Source organism: Chlamydotis macqueenii, chromosome 15 (genome assembly GCF_036417535.1).
Source record: "Chlamydotis macqueenii isolate bChlMac1 chromosome 15, bChlMac1.mat, whole genome shotgun sequence".
Classification (NCBI taxonomy): Eukaryota; Metazoa; Chordata; class Aves; order Otidiformes; family Otididae; genus Chlamydotis; species Chlamydotis macqueenii.
Genome location: NC_141570.1, coordinates 1,898,480 through 1,913,964, shown reverse-complemented (window position 1 = coordinate 1,913,964; position 15,485 = coordinate 1,898,480). Strand labels below are relative to the sequence as shown.

At 45.7% G+C, this 15,485-nt stretch overlaps 1 protein-coding gene across 1 annotated transcript; it reads left to right on the top strand.

The window, feature by feature from the left end:
- The first annotated feature begins 1,720 nt into the window (after nt 1-1,720).
- Nucleotides 1,721-15,257, top strand: CIAO3 (cytosolic iron-sulfur assembly component 3). The gene is made up of 13 exons (XM_086759616.1): nt 1,721-1,822; nt 3,350-3,445; nt 4,948-5,091; nt 5,247-5,379; nt 5,751-5,885; nt 6,228-6,346; nt 7,479-7,608; nt 7,822-7,894; nt 11,131-11,268; nt 12,283-12,440; nt 13,374-13,744; nt 14,429-14,575; nt 14,974-15,257. The coding sequence occupies exons 1-11, from the start codon at nt 1,757-1,759 to the stop codon at nt 13,610-13,612; spliced, it is 1,431 nt and encodes a 476-aa protein (XP_086615742.1). The 5' UTR covers nt 1,721-1,756; the 3' UTR covers nt 13,613-13,744; nt 14,429-14,575; nt 14,974-15,257.
- The last annotated feature ends 228 nt before the right edge of the window (nt 15,258-15,485 follow it).

Here is a 15,485-nt window from a genome sequence, read left to right as displayed (position 1 = left end):
TGGCTGTGCAGGAACTAAGCGCTCAGAGCCTGAAAGATTTGCTGGGACCTAATTTTGGGTTTCACCTTGAAGCAGGATATTCACAAGAGCTGTCAGCAGGTGAGCGACACAGGACTTGGCAGCTACCATCAAGTTTTTTAAAAAAGGCCAAAGGCTTCCATATGCATAGCAGAGGAACAGAAACAGGTTCTTCTTTGTCTGCCTGAGGGCATATTCTCTCCCACCACAGAGAAATTAGTAGCTTAGCACACAAAGGAAATGACGCGCCAGGTTTTGCAGCGGGATCTCCTGGCACAGACGCTGCTGTAAGCTCAGTATCTCCGCGCAGAACGCCTCATGCAGCGCCCGCTGGGAAGCCACACTGGGGCACACTCAGTTCTCCGCAAAGGAGCGGCAGCACTGTCGCACAGCGCGTTCCCCAGTGCTTTGCACAACCTAATCGCAACCGACTTTGCAGACGGCTTTCGCTCCTTCCCTGGGGAGTCTACTCCAGTAAAACATTTCCAAATGGGCTTATGGGAAAGCTATCAGGAGCTGGAACGGTTATTCCAGACCCTTGAACAGATTATTATCTCTGTGGACAATCTCTGCGGATTCAGAACTAATTAGGTGCCTTAATATTTATTTCAGCACCTCCTGTAACCGGAAGAGCAACAACATATATGAAAAACCACACGTTCCAGATTTTTTACTGTGCTCTCCCCCTCTGGCTACTAAACACTGTTTTGGTCATATCCTACCCCTAAATGATGAGGTACTCTAGCACAGAGAAAGCTACACAACACTTCCATCAACAAGGGCATTTATTTTCTTCAGAGTTCATCGCTTCTTAGCAATAATCTAGAGGTACGATTGCAGGATGTCGAAGTCACATAGAAATCCAGGTACCTCAGGGTACATCTACAAACAGTGCAAAGATACTTTTTTTGTTGTTGTTAAATAAAGCTCCTGCTAAAATGTATTAGGCTGCATTCTGTAAGAGCTCAAATTTGCAAGGCTTTCCTGGAAACACCACAGACAGAGGGAGATCCCCAAGCAGGGTCTGCAATCAAGAACATCCCAAGTTCTCAACCAGAGAGCACTACAGCCTCACCAGCAACCTTGACAAATCACACTACCACTTTCTCTACCGCCTCTCTGTAAATAAAACGGTTTCCTTCGAAGAACTAATCATTTGTCACACCGAGCTTTGAACGTCTCACACCCAAAACATTTGCATGAACGCAGCAAGCCGGCCGGGGAGGATTTACAGCTTCACGCAGGCAGGAACCTCACCAGCTGTAATGGCGGTGGGGGTACCCAGGCCGCCCCCACAAGCTCGAGGGCTCTGAGGATTTATTCTCTGCAGGAACACACAGCCCAGCACAGGCCTCGCACTGTTTGTAAGGCCAAGCACCACGGAACCTCCCTCTCTGCAGCGCCTACATCGTACCTCAGCCTAACCCCCCTTCCACCGTAGCTCATCAACTACCAGATACCCTGCAAGCAGCCCGCATGTGAGATGCCATGCCATGCCATGCCATGCCCTGCCCTGCCCTGCCCTGCCCTGCCCTGCCTGCCCCGCCATCACAGCCCCCCCCCACAGCCCGCTCCCGCCGCGCATGCGCGGCCTCTCTCCGCGGACACCGCCCCGTCTGCTCGCACATGCGCACCTCCACCCCTACCGTCCTTTCCGGCAGCGTGGCTTCCCCCCCACCCTTTTACGACAGTGTGGCAGCCCCGCCCCCTCCGCGGGCTGCCGCGCTGGGCGGCAGCGATGGCGTCTCCGTTCAGCGGGGTGCTGCAGCTGACGGACCTGGACGATTTCATCGGGCCCTCCCAGGTGGGTGCGGGCCGGGGGCTGCGGGAGCCGGCTGGGGGTGGGGGGGCAGCTCGCGGCCCTGTGACAGGGCGGCCCGGCTCTGCGCCCCCCCCCCCCCGCCTCAGGAGGGCGGGAAGATGGCGGTGAGGGGAGGTGGGGGACAGCCCCGGCCCGGCCAGCAGCTCTCGGCCTGGGCAGGGGCCCCTCGGCCTGGCAGCGTGAGGGAGGAGGCACGGGGGGCGATGCTGGCCCCTTCGGGTGCTGTTAAATAAAATGGTAAAAGGAAAAACAAAAAAAAAACAAAACAAAAAAAAAACCCCACGTTGATCCCTCGCTGTCCCCTCCATCCAGCGTGCAGGGAACAGGGATCAGCGGCACTGACGGCTGCAAGCCTCTGTAAGCTGCTGAAGAGAGAAATCTTGGCCCAGCAGCCAGCTGGTCAGTCCCACCTCGATCTGCAAACTGCCCTGTTAAATGTTAACCTATATGCCCCCCAAAAAAGATCAAGCCTAAACAAGCGTCCTTCCACACTGCTTAACCGCACGGATGCTCCTGCCAGCAGACAGGAGCCGGTGGCAGAGGCGTGGGAGTGAGCACAAGAATGGGTCAGGACTGTTCCTTTTGGAGTCTTCAAGCACTGGCAAAAGTACAAAATAGTACTAAATAATCCTGGACGTGGCTGCAGACAAGTACAGCTGAGAAAATATCCTGAGATGAGCTCAGTGGAATGGGGCACAGCAAACCCCGTTAACTCTCCTTGCAGTATTGGGTTTCCTGGCGAAGTCTTTCACATAAATAGCGCAATCAGCTTTTCTGTTTCAAGTAGAGATCCTTGTTTGTTTTATTCAGTGAGCGTAACTGAAGGATCTTGGTGACTTGTTCCTGAATCTTGCAAAATACAGTAAAGCTGGATTAATGCAGGGAGAGAAACCTGAAGGTGTTGGCAGGGCAAGGATGGTGAAAGCCAAAGAGAATCCTAGCTGCAGAAGTAGGACAAGGAGTCTAAACAATAAAAATCGTGCAAAATGCAAAAACACCCTTGAGACTTCATCATGGAACAATACAGAAAACTGGCAGCAGTCCCTCCGAGGTCATCAGAGTCCTTTCGACATTAAGTGAAACTTCATTGGCACTGGCCGCATGTTGACGGTGGTGACCACGCCTCCGTCGGTTGAAATTTGCGATGAAGAGTGCACGATCCTCTGTAAGATTGCAGAGAGGAGGGCTGTGCAGGCAAGGCTCTGTACCTTTCAAGGCTTCCCTAAAAGACAGCTGTGTTCTTCAGAAAGAACAGCAGAATTGCCCTCTGCTTTTGGTATGATGCTGGAAAAGTGTTCCTTCTGTAAAAAAGGGGTAAGCAGTTTTTGCTTTTACATTTTCCCGTGGTGGTTGTGGGTGCTGTAAGTAAATCCGGCATAGCTTAAGGGGGAGCAAGCAGCGTTCACTCTAGAGCTGGAGTTTGGGTTTGATAATCTAGTTTCTATTAAATGTACCTCTTCCACGCTTCGTTGCTCATCTCCTCACTTTCGGGCTTTATTTCTCTTTCAGGAATGTATCAAACCTGTAAAAGTGGAAAAAAAGCCTGGAAAAGCAGCAGCAAAGATCAGGATTGAGGCAGATGGAAGCTATTTTCAGATCAATCAGGTATATGCGTTTTTCCTTCATTATTGTGTCAAACATCTGGAAAACATGAGAGTATTGTTCTGTGTTTGAATGGGCTACAGCTATTTAATGCCTCAAAGAGGACTGAGGTGTTATAACAGTGTCACTATTGCTGTCATTCTCATGTCTTTGTTCCAAAATCCAGCTTTTTAATTAGCCAGTTTTATAAGCAGTAATTCCAATTTTGCACCAATATTCTATGGTCTGAAACACCGATATTAATTAGTGATTATTTTCAGTATAAGGGCAAATAAGCCGAGAAGTCTATTTTGCTGTCAATACTTAAGTCTTAGCAATTCCTAGATTATTTGTGACAATGTCTTTTATTGCTTTATGCCATACAGCGGAGTGCTCGCTCACAGAGGGACTCTTAAATTTTGTGCTGATTTTTTAAATAGTACTTCAAATTATTTGTTAGATGCAGAGTTCGTAAGCCTCCTGCTTCCAAAATTAATGTGGAGTGTTGGAGAACTATTTTCTTGCTTGCACAGGAAAATGGGCATTTCTTAGTTAACCAAGCTGGGAATTCATCTGGGAACGGTACTTTTAACTTTGAGCACATGATGACCTTTTGACTTAAAAAAAGACAGATACAGCACTTCCAAAGGAGTCCGGTTTCTTACTTTAGAATTTTAATTTCATAGCACCTAATTACTCTGTCTGTTTTTACTTTATCGAGAAGTGACATTTAAGAGGAGAGTCTCGTGGGAAAACGGACTTATTCGGGTCGAATATTATGAAAAATATTTCCTCCCAGTGGCAAGCCGCACGCTGTCTTTGGCGTGCTGCCATACCGTTCTGCCATCAGCGTCCGTGTAAGCTTTGCACGCAGAACACTCAGCATCAATTCAGAATGTTAGGGAGCTTGTAGTCTGCTTACACAATCTGTTCAGAAGCAGTGAAATCCCAGTTCCTGTGGAGGAACAGCTCCGGTACTATCCAATAACGTGAGCAGCGTCTGGCAGAGGTGACAAAGCTGACGTGCTTTCTCCAGCCTGATATTCAATGCACGCTGGAGAACGGTGCTTAAAGGCTGAGGATCTCTGTGATTTACAGTTTTGTGGTTAAAATAGCAGCGCGTTACCCACACTAACCCGCTCTTCAGCCACACACAAGTTGGAAAAACTAAGCAAGATAGAGCCTGTTTGCTCCCAGGATAGTGGAATTTCAGTGTTTTGGAGCAGTGTCAGCCCACCAGATAGCACAAATCATTGTGGCCTAAGCAGCTGTCGTGTGTTTGATGAAAGCTGAGTCTTGCTGAAGTTTTCCTGAAGTTCCTCAGCATATTTGCATCTGTGTGCCAAATAATCCTGTTAGAAGCAGCAAACTTCAAAGATACTTGTCTTCCTCCTCATCTGACTGAAATGCGAAACCTAGAGCATAGAAGGGGCAACATTACCGTTAACTAAGAACGGTAAAGGTGGGGAAACTGCTACCTGGTTCTGCACTGCGATCAGAACTGAGCCTAACCTCTTTCTTTCTAGGATGGAGGAGCACAAAAACTGGAAAAGGCTAAAATTACTCTGAACGACTGTTTAGCCTGCAGTGGCTGCATTACGTCAGCAGAGAGTGTTTTAATCACTCAGCAGAGCCACGAAGAGCTGTGCAAAACGCTAACCTTTAACAAGGTACGTCACAAAGTCTTAAGGAGGTTTGGAAAGGACCTTTAATGTCGTTATTGACTTCAGAGTTAAGCTGAGAGAAACTTTCTGATGTTCTAGTGTGCTGAAAGTTCTGCATGTGCCATATTAGTGGTGGTGTGTGTGTGTGTTTTTTTTCAAAGACCGCCGCTCCCAATGAACAGAAGTTGGTGGTGGTTTCCGTGTCACCGCAATCCAGAGCTTCGCTAGCTGCAAGATGTAAAATGGGTGTTCTGGAAACAGCGAAGAAGTTGACCGCATTCTTAAAGAGCTTAGGCAAGTGTGCTGTCGCGTTTGTTAATCACAGAGGGGACTGCTGGGCTGTACGTTAAGCACAACAGTTTTGTGCACGCGAGGCTGATGTGATTTAACCTCCCTGTGGACTCCTGATGTTTCGTAATTGGCACTGGCTAAAATGCAAACTGTCTGTAACTTCAGTCGCATATAAATTTTAGATTTGCAGTGCTCCTGTCACTTCTGCTCACCTTATTGTGCTGCTGTGCTAGGGAAAAAGGTTCACTCGACTGTAGAGACTGATACCTGTAAATAAGTCATAAATAAGTTTGGATCTGGTTTGACTGGAGGCTTTTTGTTGTAGTTGGCCGTACCTTTCTCATGAATTTTAACACAGATGCTGTACTGCCTAGGTGTGCACTATGTTTTTGATACGACTTTCTCAAGAAACTTCAGCCTGTTGGAGAGCCAACAAGAGTTTGTGAAACGCTTTCGAAAGCAATCTGAGGACAAAAAGGCTTTGCCAATGCTGGCTTCTGCCTGTCCAGGTACGGTATTAGGTTAGGTATGGAAATAATGAAACGGCGTGCTAGTAGTACGCTAGAACAAAAGCTCAGAAAGCCAGTCAGAAAAGTTTAAATGCATAAATTTGCATAGAGGATTACTGTCTTCACAGCACACAGAGATCTTTGTGTTAATAACAGTAACGATCTGCACAGTTACCTAACGAGCTCTCTAAAATGAATCTTGTGTCACACTTCCTTTGCTTTTTGTGCTGAAGTGAGACTGAAAATGGTTATTAATGGGTACTAAGCCTGAGGCTGGGGACAGGTTAAGCGGAGTGAAGTTATTTTTAGTTGAATTTAATTTGCTAATTACACTCTCGTCAGGTTGGATCTGCTATGCAGAGAAAACCCATGGCAGCTTCATCATTCCGTACATCAGTACCGCCAAGTCTCCGCAGCAGGTCATGGGCTCCTTGGTCAAGGGCCATTTTGCAGAGCAGCAGGTAAGGGTCTGAAGTATACTGTGCTTAATAGCAAACTGCTAAAATTGAACACTTCAAGCCGGCATTTTTTATCTTGCTGCATGTTATACAGTAGAGTTTAAAGGTAAAAATTATCTTGCAGAAGCCAGCAAAGGTAACATCTGTCTCACTTCTATTTTTCATAATGAGAAGTTAGCACCTGGGGCACTAACGCTAGGCTTGTGCTGCATGGACTCCTCAAAACCTTTGCATCTTACTTGGGAAGGCTAGAGAAACTTATTTTTCGGTGTCCTTGTGCTCCCATCTTGACTCTGTGTGGTATTTTCCTGTTGTTTAAAGTTGGTGAATAACTTAAAATAAATTATCCTAAGACAAAACTTCAGTCAGTGCATACGTGCAGATCATGTCTTGTCTAAAAATTACTTGCTTGTTCCCAGCTTAATGTTCTCTTTCAGTTTGACTTAGCTCTGTTCTCAGTCTTTAACCTTTGGAATCTTTCCAAATGCAAATTTCGTATTTAAAGATTAGAGTTGTACTAATAGCCTGGATTTGTCCAGTAAGAAACTTAAGCACCATTTCTGATTGCATGATTTATTGTCCAGTAACAAGCAGTGGTTTAACACTTGCATTGAGTAAATGCTGACATCTGCATGCTTGTTACAAAACTTGGCAGCTACTAAGAATTTTTGGCACAAGATACTGAAACAACGGCCTTGAGTCAATGACTTGTTTCCTTGGCCTGTACTTATTTCTTGGAGGATCGTGAGGCTTTTGTCCAACGCCAGATCACTTCTGAGTTGCTGATGCAAGGGTTGGGGTTCAGTGGCGTGGAGGAAGCATATTCTCTAACTGCATAATTATGAATTCACTTCACTGACTGACTTTGTCTGGACTAGCAAAAGGAAAGCAGGGAGAGACCATACTGCTGACTAAACTAAAATCTGCTGCAAACTAAAATCAGGTTCTATGAGAGAAATCATTTCATGTGTATATAAATGCATGTGTATACACAAAAATAAATGTTCAGTAATAGTGGAGAGTGTTTCCAGAGGCACGGTGGCACTAGTCATTCTCATTTTTACCTGGAAAATGCCTCCCTCAAGATGGGTTTGATCTTGGCCAAGCCAACTGCACCGCTTTGTCTTTCTTCCAGCACTTAACGCCGGACCAGATATACCATGTGACAGTGATGCCCTGTTACGACAAAAAGCTAGAGGCTTCCAGGCCAGACTTTTTCAACCAAGAGTACCAAACTCGTGAGGTGGACTGCGTCATCACCACAGGTAAGTAGAGCTAGAGGCAGTCCAGCTAATTTCTGTATGCCTCAGAGCAGGATGTTTGCTGGTTTTAATAACCCTTTGTCTCTGATAAGGGAAGTAGTGCATGAATATTGCTTTCACGTCCCAGTAAGGACTGCAAATGTAGTCTTATTTACTGGGTTTTGTTTTCCTTTATCCTCAAAATAAGAAATTTTTATGTCTGTGGTTCTGTTCTAGGAGAAGTGTTAAAGTTGTTAGAACAAGAAGGAATATCTCTATCAGATGTAGATCCTGCTCCGTTGGATACAGTGTAAGCACAAAATCTCATTTGCATCCTCAGCCATGTTCTTTTTCACCCAGAATTCATAGAATTCTTCAGCAGAATTCGCCATTCACTGCTGTTCTACACAAGTCTGCATGTGTTTGCATTTGATTTTGTATTCTTGTGTCACTGATTTTGAATCAGTACAGTTGTGCATAGAATACTTAATCTACAGAATATGCTGAATGTCCGCTTTCAGAGAATCTGGAACTATTTGTCCTAGATTTCAGTAGTCCAAGGATTAGCAGCTCTCACTGTAAATCAGCGGGATTGCTAGAATTAGCTCAGTAAGAGTTTAATGGCAGAATAATTGTGCAGAGGAAGTACAGATTGCGTGGCAGTCACTTACTTCAGTTACTGTTACTCACAGGATAGCTGGTGGAATCCCACAAAAATCTACCTGCGGCCTTTGAAAAGTGAAAGAATCTAAATCAGTAACAAAAGAGTTTGCTGAAACAAAGCCTGTTACTGCCCTGTACTCAGTTTGCTTGTATCTGTTCCTAGCTGTCAGAGCTACTGTAAGGATTCCAGAGTTAAAGCATAAATAAGAAGTATTTGGGTCACTCAGCTAATCTCTATAAGTTTTTTTCTTTTTTAGAGAGAGAGGTCTTAAACACGTGTGAACCAGATGAGACTCTAGTTGCTTCAGCTGCAAAGTAACATCTGCTTAAGTGACAACCGCACAGAGATCTAAGTGACTACGGAAACATTAAAATGACATTTTACTCTTCTAAGTTGACATGCAGTGGTGGTTCTGCGCTGAACGCAGAGCCAAAGCATTCTCTTCAGTTTAAGAGTTGTCTTTGTAGCACTTTGCACATTAATAAAGAAAAAGGCTACAGGTGCGGCAGCCTTTAAGAACTATAAAATATCATTACGTATATGGTTCAAAAATTTACTGCTCAGGGACCTGAAGTTTGTAGGAGAGATTGTGATACCCAAACTACGCAGCATCTAGCACACACGTAGAATGTGACACTAGTCTGTTTTCCATTGTACCTCCTGCAGACGTGACACTTTTGGTTTGGAATTTGGTTTATTTCTAAATACAGTTCAAGTCTTTGTAGCACAACCAAGTGCCATTGGTAGCCTTTGCTCGAGAGTTGTCTGATCAGCACATGTGTGTTGACAGAGCTATAAAGGGACATGTCTCTTCATGAGGCTTATTTTCTAGATTAGTTTTAATTGTTGTGAATGTTGGTCACTCCTGTGCTTCTGAAAAGGAGGAGAATGTGAGGTAAAGATTTAAAAATAACGTGCATGCCCAAAGTCTGTTTCCTTCTGCTACATGTCAGTGGAGTGGTAGGGATAGGTTTCACATAAAACATTTTCTAGCCCAGATCTATCTATGCAGATGTTTTCCAGGATTAAGTGTCTTTTTCTGACATTACGTACGCACAGGCTGTTTTCACATCAAAACCCAAAGCTATCCTCAGCTATAACGTCTGCATGGTTGAGTCCCAAAGCACAACTTCGAAAGTTACCTACATAACCAAGTACTTCTATTCTGCCTGCTTTAGTGTTACATCCCTAACAGAAAATTGAAGAGAAGAAAACTTTCTGAAGCGTTTGAGTTCCCTTAGGAAATGAGATTATGGAAGCATCGGTTATAACATAGAACTGAATATCTAATTACTTGATAAAAATCTCTGGCCAGCTTCTGAGGAGTACATTCTGAGCTCCAGGCCTCATGCTCGCGGTGATAAAGCGCCTCTATAACCTTTTGCTAGCTTTAACACACTCCGTAAATTGACTGGTTCCAAACAGCACGTATTCCTCGGAACGTGGAGCGTTCACATCAGCAGTCTGGGGGCTGTTGTTCTGCTTGATCCTCCAGCACGTGGAAAAGCCCATTAAGAGGTTATTACGTTTGGCAGCAAGAATGAGATAAAGTGCCAGAAATCCCAGGACTGTTGCTGGTATAACCGTTTACTCCAGGCCAGCGCTGAAGCTTACTGGCAGCCTCCTCTTAAGAGAGTAGCAGTACGTGAGGCCAGACACACTGAAACATTTTGTTAATGAAGCTCAGTTCCTGTAAACAAGATCAAATTAAAAATAGTTTCTGAGGGTGATGGCAGGCTAAAGTGTTGCCTTCTGCAGTTCTTCCAAGGCTAAGATTTTATCTGCAAGAGGCAACATCTTCAATTTGACTTGAAACTCTTTGGCCTCAGTTCAAATGTTTTCCCTTCTGCAGCTGTTAGCAGGAGAACGTGAGTGTCACTGCCTGATGAGCGCTTCTAAGCGGATCCCTCATCTTGTTATTCTCTCCTAACAAAAGCTATTGTTGTGGCTTCCATCTGGTGAGCTAGTCTCCAGAAACATTATCTTGACCTCTTAATGGTTGGTTGTGTTTTGGCATGTCAGTGAGAGGGGATTATTTGTGCAGAGCTTGAATTGTGGAACTTATGTTAGCATAGTTGTTAAACACCAAAAATGCGTTGAACTAAAGCAAGACCCTGTTGAGGACAGCCGTGTGCGGAGCAAACATCGCGGCATCGTTAGGTTTCTTCACTTTCTTACAGATCTTTAGGGAGATGAAACCACACCAACACAGATTTCACCTCTCTGTGCTTGTGATCACACCACTGATACCTCCCAGAAGCATTCTTCCACGGCCCAGCAACCACATCTAAAGTAGCTGGTTTCAAGAAGTGCGTTCTAACGTGGAACTAGAGCTTTCAGTAATTAACTCTGCTTTTGCTGATGTGACAGAAAAGCTTCAGCGCTGATGAGATGTCTCTTGACCGCATCAGGCCTTCTGCTAGGCTGTGTTCTCCAGGAGGAGCACAGGTTGCACAGACCCAATGCTTCGTTATTTCCCTCCTCTCATTTTTCAGTGTAACCTAGGATGTTTGTAGAGGTATTAAATAGAAAGCTAACACAATATGCATGTCAGGTCATTGCTCTTGAAATGCAAACATTCCCAAACGTATTTGTGACACATGGAGATTAAGTTGCAATGCCTGGGTCAGGCCTTGTGGCATGGACCGGTATTTCCACTGGGCTTAACCCAAACCATGCTAGGCAGCAGAGGGTTAAACCTGCTGAGCTCTGCAGCTATAAATAGTTGGTTCCCAGGAGAAAGGGAAAAGCTAGGAGCTCAAAGGGAGCTCCTTAGTGGCTTGTTCTGTTGCTTTTGAGGCCCCTGGACCTTTGCATTTGTGCTGGCTCTTCTGTTTTATGAGAGATTCCCCTAAAGCTGCATCCCTCTTCCCTTCCCCCAGGTTCAGCAGCGCTGCAGAAGCAGAGCTCACAAACCACTCCGGAGGCGGCTCTGGTGGCTATTTGGAGCACATATACAAGTATGCAGCCAAGGAGCTCTTTGGAATTCAAGTGGATACAATTCAGTACAAACCTTTAAAGTAAGAAGCTTGAAGTCCTACACAAAGCATTATTTTTGTTGCAATTCTGCTCATGCTGTTATCTTTTCAACATTAAACATTTTACTTCAAGGCATGGGAATTGGCTTCTCACTCCCACAGTTGCTGAGCAATAAATCAGCCAGCGCTCCATGCAGGCTTTCCCGTGGAGACTTGTAGCCCCTTCACCACCCACACACTTTATTTTGACCTGATGGATTTTCCCAGTATCAAGTTGCAGACAATTTTTAGAATAATTTAGAAGGCAGAGCTTGCACGGATCGGGGCTTCCTCACCTGCAGTCAGACCAGTAAAGTAGCTGTGTTACTAATCCAGCTATCGAGAACAGAAAATCTTCTGTCAGGGCTTTGGGGCTCTGTTTTAACCATTGTGGCGAGACAGTCACTTGAGTTTGAGCATAGAGGCTCCAGCTGAGATTCCTGCTCGCGTCCCCGTTACGATATTAACGCACCATTTGTAATGAACTGTGTCCGTGATGAGCGATATTTATGGTTAGGATTCTCTGCTCTGGGAAGCAGAGGGAAGAGTTCCCCAGAGTCTCAGTATGAAATACCCAATAAAAATCAAATTACTTATTATTTTATGAGGAACAGGTATTTCCGCTAACCTTCGGAGTCTGGCAGCCTTCAGTAACGGTTTGCTCCCCGGTTTTATGACCCGCTACAATTTAGAAGTTTCCTCGCTAATGTAGAAGTTGGCTGAAGTCAAGTCAGAAGGCCTATCACAACGAAACTTTTGTTTAATCCCCATCTGCTGAGATTTTAAGGGTTTGTTCAACACAGTGTTCTTCAGCAAACTCCATTCAGGTGGCAGGTCCTCGAACAAGATTGGAACTCTCTAAACTAGTTCCTTCATCTGTTCTGTTTGGGTGTCAGCGAACTAGGACAGCTTTCCTTGATAAGATTTCACAAAGAACTTTGTTTTAGCGCAGGGCTCTTTGAAGTTTAAAATAGAAGCTATTTTGGATAAGACATTTTCTCTGCTCTTGTTCCTCAGAAACAAGGACTTCCAGGAGGTGACACTGGAGAAGGATGGAGTTGTCCTGCTCCAGTTTGCTTTGGCATACGGCTTTCGAAACATACAGAACTTGGTGCAAAAGCTGAAACGAGGGAAATCGCCCTATCACTACGTTGAAGTCATGGCCTGCCCGTCAGGTGAGGCTGCGCGGGGATGTCACTGTTACGATGCGTAGCGGTAAGAAGCTGTGTGAAGCTAACTGAGATAGAACAACAAATGACCTCTCACATCCTGAATAGTGTGGCAAAGCCTTCAAACTCTTGAGACGTGATAGTCACAGCATCAGAATTTTGCAGTTGTTTGTCTATTTTCCTACCTAAAAGCTACTAATCCTTCAGGATTTAAGTAATTACAGTTAAATTCCATTGCACCAAATTTGCATAATTAGTGCTTTTAAGGAGGTCCTCCTGCTTTTCCGAGCTCTTTGGTACGCGAGGACATTCATCCTCTGAAATTGCACGAAGCTGACCATTACACTTTCAGAGAATGCTTGCTACTGCTGGTAAAGAAAGTCTCTTTCCACCTATTTTATTCCCTTTTCCACTTTGTGCAAGCCCTCCTTTTTCTCCCTCCTGGTTCTCTTTGAATCTGCTAGCAGAGAGCACGGGCAGCTTGAACCCAGCCTGAAATGATGTCGAGCAGCCACTCCTAGCACTCAGGTTCTGCACAGCTCCCAGCCCAGAAGGCTGCTCAGCACCAGGACACTGCTTTGGGGAACCACACGCTGCGTAGCTCAACTCATAGCACACCTCCACTCAACAGCAAACCCAAAACATGCCCCAGGGGCGTTCATCTTACCTTCAGTTGAGACTCTAAGGCTGTTCTCACCTGGATTCTGTTCTGGCCCCTTTTCAGGAGGCAAGAGCCAGAGCTCCCTGCTTCCTCCCTCTGGCACACCCCAGCCTGCCCTGCTGGGGTTAGATGACTGGGGAGTAAACCACAATTATAATGGTGTTCTCATTCCTCTAACTGTTTGCAGGTGCAGAGTAAATTAACTGCAGTTGTTTTGGGTTTTTTTTCTGTTAAAGCTGAAGTGCTTGCTAAACTCAGTGATGTTTTCTCACACATAGGCTGTTTAAACGGAGGCGGTCAGATCAAACCCGATGGTGAATCCAGCAAGGACCAGCTTCAGCAAGTTGAGAGGCTGTACGAGTCCCTTAGGACTGAAATTCCGGAGAAGAACCGGACTGTAAGTGAACTGTACGAGCAGTGGCTGGGTGGCGCGGCGTCAGAAAAGGCTGCGAGGGCTTTGCATACGGAGTACCACGCGGTGGAGAAAACGAACACTGGATTTAACATCAAGTGGTGAAGCCTGACGCTGTGAAGCCCAGATACTCAGTGCCTTTTTAACACAATTATATTTAAGATTCTCAAAAGACAGTTAAAGTTCTGTGCCGTCACTGGGAGTTTGCAATTTGAGACTCTCGTTAGGGATGAGAAGGTAATGTGCTTACAGGCAGGCAATGTTAATTCCTATAATTATCAAAACGATGTAAATAAAACCAAACACTGAGCTAACACACGTCAAGAGAAGCAATAATGCATCCTAGCCTCTGCACAGTCTCCAAGGACTAAATCCCCGCTCCCTTTGTGACCCTTTCCTGCAAGGGCTGATGAATTCAGGTGCTGAAGGCTCTGCCCTGCACTACACGCCTCGGCGAGGTGAGCTGTGTGCTGTGTGACAGGATTACTGGCCCAGGCCCAGGCCTTTCTGTATTTTCACAGCTCCAAAGTTTATGGCTGTCTCTGTCAAGCCATCCTCGTTTAGTTAGAAATGGTCTAATTAGACCTTGGTTCTGGTTCTCCTTTCGCTGCCCCTGGGGTCCAGCTGGGTGTCGCTGCCCTGTCCGAGGGGGTGGGTACCAGCAGTGGGGTCACGTGCAGAGCAGCATCTCGAGGGCTGGTTCAGCGCCTGCTGAAATGGGACTTCAATGAATGTTTAAGGAGAAAAAGCTACAGTGATTTTTTTTTTTCCTCTTTAATTATAACAATTGGCTGTAACTGTGGGAAATTTCATCTTTCTCTCTCTAAATGTATATATAGCAGAGCAAGTCACAGAATTGGCACACCCACCCCATCCTCAACAGACGGATAATATCCTTACATTCAAACAATTTTTTTACAGTATTTCCAGTAAGGATTTATTACCAGCTCGCTTTCCAACAAAGGACAAAGTCCTTGGTGTCCCTCAAAGGAGTTACTTTACGGAAGTTCATAGAAGGCGGCTGTGAGATGGAATCGTTACAAGCAGTTTACCAGAACAATGCAAGAGGTTTGGTAAAAACACATCTGGTTTGTTCCCGGAGGTGACGTGTGCTTGTCTTGCTGTCTGTATTGTTACATACGCGTATTTTCAGAACCATCCACAGAACAGCTGGGTGAATAACTCTGGTTTTGTCTAATCTGAGTAGCAGTTTTTCTGGAGGGGCGGGGAAGGCAGCAGTGGGAGGGGTTGCAGCTGTACCTGAAACTCCAGGGCAGGGAAGCAGGCAGGTGTGGAATCTCTCCTGCAGCTGCCACTGAGTATGAAGTTAAGAATGGCATTACTGAATCGCTGCAGGATTTCTCCTTTTTCCAGTTACTGCTGCGTGAGGAAGGAGGACTGTGCAGAAAGTAGCGTTAAATGGACAAAAACCTGAAAATTAAGGCACCACTTTTTTGTTCCTTCAGAGTAAATACAAACAGATGGAGCTGGTTACTGCATCCAGCCCCAGTCGAAGCCTTGCCCGGACCCTCGCCCCGATAACCCTCGCCCCGTGACTGCTGCCCTTGAGCTTAGGGCTGTCACAGCAAAGCTGTCAGACCCTGACCTCTTGTAACGGCTCCTCTGCCAGCACTTGCCGGCGTCCTTCTCAAAGCCTCCTCCAGTCTTTATTAAAAGCAAGCCAACAGTGTAAAAGACATTTAAAAAATTGTTTTTAATTAAAAGCTTTACATTGTTCAGGTGTTGCTGATCCGTTAGTGAACTCACAGTGTTCATAAGGCAAGAATGGCCCACGGCTCCCCCTCCCGCCCTGTTCCGTTGCAGGCAGGTTGGTACCCCTAGTGCATGCACTTCCCTGCATGGATTGAGGACGCGCGGCGTTACGCCGAACAGTCACGTTTGTCTCTGCAGCAAGAGATCCGCTGCGAATGCAAAGGCAGGCCAACACGCCCAAGCGCCGAGATCGTAAACTGTACAT

Excerpts from the sequence above, each read along its gene's own strand:
- CIAO3 (XM_086759616.1), top strand. The coding sequence starts at position 1,757 with ATGGCGTCTCCGTTCAGCGGGGTGCTGCAGCTGACGGACCTGGACGAT. Across the intron at positions 5,380-5,750 it reads CGCATTCTTAAAGAGCTTAG|GTGTGCACTATGTTTTTGAT; the intron begins GCAAGTGTGCTG and ends TGTACTGCCTAG. Across the intron at positions 6,347-7,478 it reads GCCATTTTGCAGAGCAGCAG|CACTTAACGCCGGACCAGAT; the intron begins GTAAGGGTCTGA and ends TCTTTCTTCCAG.